Raw genomic sequence first — 6473 nt, 5'->3', positions numbered from 1 at the left:
GGGAGCCACATTTTGTGAATGGGAAAACAGGGTGAAGCATGAGGCTTCTGTTGAAAGAGCCTCCATGTTTAGCATAGGAATGATGGTCATCACTGTGCTCTCAGCTCTTCTGATGCTCTTTAAATACTTGTTTCACTTCTAGAAAAGGACAGGGCTTTGGTTTTGGGGGTCTTCCCTTTGCACATATTAATTGACCTTGTTTGAAAGGACAGTAGAAGGTGAATGTCAGAGACCGGCTGTTTCCAGGTCTAACCTTGTGGCCCTGTCTGTGTCCCCAGCAGCTCACTGCTTCTGAGGACCTTCTTCCCAGGATGGGACGTTTTCTCACCCTGTCTGCCTGCATATGTGCTTTCCTGTCACTCTCAGCATCCAGCCTTGTGCTATTTCGTCGTTGTGGACATTTGATTACACTTGCTGTTTATTTCTGCTTTCAACCTAGGGCCTTAGCCAGAGCCCTCCCACTCTCTGATACTCCCTGAATTCCAACCCTAAGCTGAGTCATTTATCATAACCTTTGAGGAGCCTTTTGAAATCCGCTTTAGTTCTTTTTGCAAGCATTTTGAATGACCTATAGGTCTTCTCGTTCCACTGAAATCCTGAGTAAAGTCATAATCTACTGTTCTGTTTTATGCTCCTGTGCTCATTAAGTATTATCTGGTCAGTGTGGCATAGGTCATTTAAGGAAATATTTGTGATCATTTTGATTTTATAAGCATGCTTTTTTCCCTCTGCTTCCATTTTACAAAGATTGTATCTCTGTTTTTATTCTGGTTGCGCAAATGTTCACATTGAATTCATCTGTGCCACCGTATTGCAAGTATAATAACCCTGAAGATATATTTCAGTTATCTGTTTTAGGATTGCATTTTTTTATGTGGACATTTTTTTTTTTAATTTTTTTTTCAACGTTTTTTATTTATTTTTGGGACAGAGAGAGACAGAGCATGAATGGGGGAGGGGCAGAGAGAGAGGGAGACACAGAATTGGAAACAGGCTCCAGGCTCCGAGCCATCAGCCCAGAGCCTGACGCGGGGCTCGAACTCACGGACCGCGAGATCGTGACCTGGCTGAAGTCGGATGCTTAACTGACTGCGCCACCCAGGCGCCCCTGGACATTTTTTTTATCTGTGTTGGAAGCAACTGGTTAGTGGCAGCAAAGAATTTCCTATTCCCCTGTGCTATGTAACAGCAACTAACATTTGAGTATTTAGTGTTTGAAGGCACTGCCTCTTAATCGTCTCGTAAGTTACCAACATCATCCTCATTTATATAGATAGGGAAATCGAGACATGATGTGGTTAAGGAATTTGCCCAAGGTCACTTTGTAAATAAGTGGCAGAACCAGAATTTGAACCCATGTATCTGGCTCCAGAACCCACATGCCCAGCCAGCATGCTCCTCTTCCTTCCCCATCTCTTTGGAATATGTATATTTTTTAATGTTTATTTATTTTTGAGACAGAGCGCACGTGCGTGCACAAGTGGGGGAGGGGCAGAGAGAGAGAGGGAGACAAAGGATCTGAACCGGGCTCCAGGCTCCAAGCTGTCAGTACAGAGCCCAATGTGAGGCTCGAACCCACGAACCGTGAGATCATGACGTGAGCCGAAGTCAGACGCTCAACCGACTGAGCCACCCAGGCGCCCCTGTGTAACCACTTTGAAACCACTTGGTAATTTCCAGGCTCTCTGAAAGAAGGTAATTAGAATGAAAAGGTCAGAATGCCTCTGAATTTTGAACATCAAAAGTACACCCATTAGAAGATATTTATGACACGGTTAAACTTTGAGACTCTGGTCGTGGTCAAATCATATCCTCATCTCAGCTCATAGCTTGATGATCCTTGGTGATCTCAAATGCCTCTAAATGGTATAGTGACTATGGGGCCAGGCTGTTTAGTCAAATGATGAGTCATATTGATTTGTCTGTACTCCTGTCACTCCGTCCATCTATTTTTCTATCCATCTACAGAAGTCTTCATCTCTTTATAACACACACTCAGGTGTGGCTTATCCTATTAATTTTTTTTTAATGTTTATTTACTTTTGAGAGAGAGGGGGAGGCACAGAATCCAAAGCAGGCTCCAGCCTCTGAGCTGTCCGCACTGAGCCCGACGCGGGGCTCGAACTCACAGACTGTGAGATCATGACCTGAGCCGAAGTCGGATGCTTCACCGACTGAGCCACCCAGGCGCCCCTAGGTGTGGCTTATCCTTATTGAAGAAGCAAATCACGAATGTATACTCAAAGTATCAGACACAGAGGTCTAAGAATCAATGGCTAATCACCTCGAGGGGGGAAGCCAATATGTAAAGGTTTGCCAGTTTTATGTATCTACAGCCCTCTGAATGTTACAGGCTCTCTTGATGAGACGGCTGAATTTGGCATAGTTGAACCTTCAGTTTACTTTCACGGAGACTCGTGCAGGTAATTTCAGTCCAGGAGAACAGCAGTTGGGAATAAACTGAGATGCGTAGAAAATGAGGAGGGAGACCAGTTTGGTAGGAGCGGAGCCTTCTCGCCGGGGATGACTAGTAGAAAATGTAGTTGCAATGACTAGGAAAGGTCAGGCTGGGTTAGAGAAGCCCTGAAACCAAGCACAGTACATGACTACAAGTAAAATCCTGTCACTGTATCCAGATTCCGGTTTGGTAGCACGGCACGTTTGAAATATATAATCGACGTGGAAATGAATTTGATCATAGTTGGGATTAAAAGAGGCCAGAGTTACCCAAGGCTCTGACGTGCATCAACCTGGAAATCTTCCCAGACCAACTCTCCCTGGCCCTAGTCAGTCTCTGCATTTCAGCAGCCCCCCTTCTTCCTTCCTGCTTCCGTGGTCACATAGTGTGCCCCGCATGGCTTTGAACACTCCCTTCGCTTACGTCCTTCCCGTGTTCTCCTGTCAACCCCGTGAGATGAGACGCCTGCATTGGGGTGCGACCCCAGCTCAGAGGCCAGTGGGAGGAGCATGCAGAGGACCAAGGAGCTAAGTGATTGGGGTGTCCTCCAGTCTGCCCCTGCTTGCTGACTAGAGACCTGCCATGGTGGTAACTGGTGAAAGAGTGAGATGAGGGGGAAAGCCTCTGACTGGCAGGGTGGCGGGGGGGGGGGGGTTCGGTAGCCTTGGCGGGGGGCAGGTGGAGGCAATGGCATTTCAAATGTGCTCATGTACTCTAGGCAAGGCCAGGTGTGGGGGGCCGACGGAGCCAGGGGCTCATCTTCTTTGCGTGATAACCAGAGATTTCTCAGTCTCGGGAGCACGGTTAGCCAGGGGAAATAGGAAGAAAGGGATTTTTCCTAGGGAAATTACCACTTAAAAAAAAAAATCCATTATTTGTCAGCTCCAGAGCATTTAACCTGTTTTCTTTCTTTCTTTCTTTCTTTCTTTCTTTCTTTCTTTCTTTCTTTCTTTCTTTCTTTCTTTCTTTCTTTCTTTCTACTTTTCTCGTTTCTACTTTTCTCGTTTCTACTTTCGTACTATCAGAATGGCTAAAAATTTTGGTAAGTCAATTTTCGTGGCTGAAATAGACCACTTGTTATGTGTTTGAGTTGTTTCCCACAAAAGATCCACTGTAGTCTCAGCCTTGGGGTAGCAAAAACTGAAGGGAGGAAATTCACTAGGATGGGTTTTGAGCATTGATGAAGGAGAGGTTTTCCTTACAGCTGTGCTGCTCTTGAGTGTTAGGTGTTAATCTTATTTGAAGTTTCATTTGAACAAATAGCTTTCTTTCCCAGCCCGTTGAACCAACAGGCATATTAACCTGAAAACTGCTGAAAGAACTTACTAGTCTTGTTTTCCACTCACAGGAGGGTATCCGGATTTGGGGTTGATTTCTCGATAGCGTTCTTACAGACTGGAAGCTGCGGTCTAAGAATTAGTGGTGCCGGTTACATGCTGCTGTTGATTCACTTACGAGTAAACCCTTTGTGCAAGCTTCATTACAAGTTGTTCTCCCAAAGACTATACAAAAAATATCTGTTAATCACTGAGGTGTTATTTTCAAAAATGCAGTTTATTTTCTGGGGCGCCTGGGAAGCTCGGCTGGTTAAGCGTCTGACTTCGGCTCAGGTCACGATCTCGCGGTCTGGGAGTTCAAGCCCCGCGTCGGGTTCTGTGCTGACAGCTCGGAGCCTGCTTCGGATTCTGTGTCCCCCCTCTCTGTCTCTGCCCCACCCCTGCTTGTGCTCTGTCTCTCTCTGTCTTTCAAAAAGGAATAAACATTAAAAAAAAAAAGTAAAAAAAAAATGCAGTTTATTTTCACTTCCAAGAAGCACAGGGATAATCTTAATATTGTATAAACGTCCTTTGACAACTTCAGCAGTCTTTTGTGTGGGGGGACTTTCTATATGTCAGTGATATTTCTCTCTGCTGCTTGCAGAGAAATCAATGTTGCAAAAAATACCCTGCCCCAGTTTATGATTATTAAATGAGGTAGACTGGGAAAGAGCCCAGCGCATGGCTGGCTGACTGGAATTGTGTTTGCCTTGGACCTAGCCTCTGTTCCATAGTGCATACTAGCTGGATGACGGGCCCTCCTGAAGACCTTCTATATCTTGTCCTTGTACGTTATGGCAGGTTATGTCCATGGAAGTCAAAGTAATAGAAATCTAATCTGATTTTCTTCACAGAAACAATATTACATTGAGGATTATATTGCTGGCCTGATGCCTGACTTTTTTTTTTTTTTTTTTTTGCCAGAAATGACCATAACCACCATGTTTAATCAACTGGAAATGATGAATCTGAATACTGCTCTGCATAAAATTGTCTGAAGTGTATATAGATCAGCTAACAAGGCATCACAATAACCAGTCACATTAAATTAGTGTTTAATGAGCTTGTCTACCGACAAAGTTCTTATTGTCACAATCACGGCCTTGTTTTTTATTGAAACTAACCAGAAGGTTTTTAAAAAAAAAACACACTTTCTGCAAAGTCAAGGAATTCATAAAGGGTTTCTTGGGCAGAATGTTGGAGGAGAATTTAGGGGACACTTGGAGTTACGGCTTTTTGAAAAGCTGAGTTGAGATTTTCTTTTTGCTTTGTTCATTGTAAATTCTGTGTAGCAGACATAGATTTTGGAGAAAAGGTCATTGGGCTCTCTTCATTTGAGTTGCCATCAGGGAAGGCTTTCAGGCGAAAGTGACAGCTGAGAGATCTGAAGGGTGATTACAGGTTAAGACGGTCAAGGTCTCAGAGAGGGGATAGTATTCCGTGTGGAGTGAAGCGGGGGGCGGGGCCTGGGGCTCACCTAGAATGGAAGGAAGGCCAATGGGCTGTAACTGAGAAAACAGGGAGGAGAGCCTGGGGGCGCTACAAGGCTGGAGGAGCCCGAGGAAGAGACCTGACTGTGCCAGACCTTGCAGGTCAGAGTAGAGTTTTTAATTTTCGGTTTTAAGATCAGTGGGAAACTATGAAAGCAGGGGACTGGAGGAGTGATCTGATCAGGCTTGTGTTGTTGTGTGGTTGTGAATGTGGTCCTGGCCGGGTCAGCTCTCAGGACACTGCATGGCCATCATTCGTGGTACTTAGCTGATTTGTAGAAGTATTTGTTTCCTATCTGGTCTCCGTCACTACACTCCGAGCTCCTTGAAGGCAGAGACAGCGTCACGTTTTTATTCATCACTTTATCTGCAGTGTCTTGCATAGTAGGGACTCAGTAAACATTTGTTGAATGGATGCATCAGCCATATTAACAGCTTTGCCCCTTGACCTGCTATAAGGCAAGAGTGTTAACTTTTTTTTTTTTTTATTGCGGTGAGGTTCACATAACAAAATTCGTAATTTTACAGTGAATGATTCAGTGGCATGTCATACATTCACATGTGAAGCCACCAAATCCATCCTGTTCTGTAGCATTTTCATCATCTCAAAAGGAAACTTCATAACCATTTACGTAGTCACTCCCCAGTCTCCCCTCCTTCCAGCTCCTGACAACCACCAACTTGCTTTCTGTCTTTATGGCCTTACCAATTCTGAATATTTTATATACATGGAATCATGCAATATGTGACCTTTTGTTGTCTTCTCTCGCTTAGCATAATGTTTGTAAGGTTCATTGATGTTGTGTAGCACGCATCGGTACTTCATTGCTTTTTATGCCTGAATAATATTCCATTCTACGGATATACCATATTTTGTTTATCTGTTGATGGTATTTGAGTGGTTTCCGGTTTTTGGCTCCTGTAAATAAATCGTGTTGCTCTGAACATCAGCGTACACGTTTTTGTTTGAGCCCCTGCTTTCAGTTCTTTTGGGATGTAGACATAGGAGTAAAATTGCTGACTCATGATAATTCCTTGTTTAGCTTTTTTTTTTTTTTTTAAGTTTATTTATTTATAATCTTTACACCCAGCGTGGGGCTTAAACTCATGATCCTGAGATCAAGAGTCGTATGCTCTACTGACTGAGCCAGACCGGTGCCCCCCCCCCCCCCCCACATGGTCGCGGGTGGTGTGAGCAACCCACACATT

The 6473-nt window shown here is 44.3% G+C and overlaps 1 protein-coding gene across 11 annotated transcripts in view; it reads left to right on the top strand.

Moving 5' to 3' along the window:
- Positions 1 to 2544: 2544 nt before the first annotated feature.
- The window catches only part of ATP11C (ATPase phospholipid transporting 11C (ATP11C blood group)), a 107382-nt gene continuing 103453 nt past the window's right edge, over positions 2545 to 6473 (top strand). For 4 of the 11 annotated variants that reach the window (XM_040468553.1, XM_040468550.1, XM_040468562.1 and 1 more), the window contains exon 1: positions 2547 to 3061. In XM_040468553.1, the coding sequence (XP_040324487.1) occupies positions 3041 to 3061 (21 nt within the window). In that variant the 5' untranslated portion in view covers positions 2547 to 3040. Of the gene's footprint in view, positions 3062 to 6473 lie in introns of all 11 variants that reach the window. The other 7 variants (XM_040468557.1, XM_040468554.1, XM_040468556.1 and 4 more) reach the window with 3 other exon arrangements.

The sequence above is a fragment of the Herpailurus yagouaroundi genome, unplaced genomic scaffold (assembly GCF_014898765.1).
Source record: "Herpailurus yagouaroundi ecotype Mexico unplaced genomic scaffold, PumYag 67702, whole genome shotgun sequence".
Lineage (NCBI taxonomy): Eukaryota > Metazoa > Chordata > Mammalia > Carnivora > Felidae > Herpailurus > Herpailurus yagouaroundi.
Note: the sequence above shows the minus strand (reverse complement) of the source record. Positions and strands in the feature narration are given on the sequence as shown.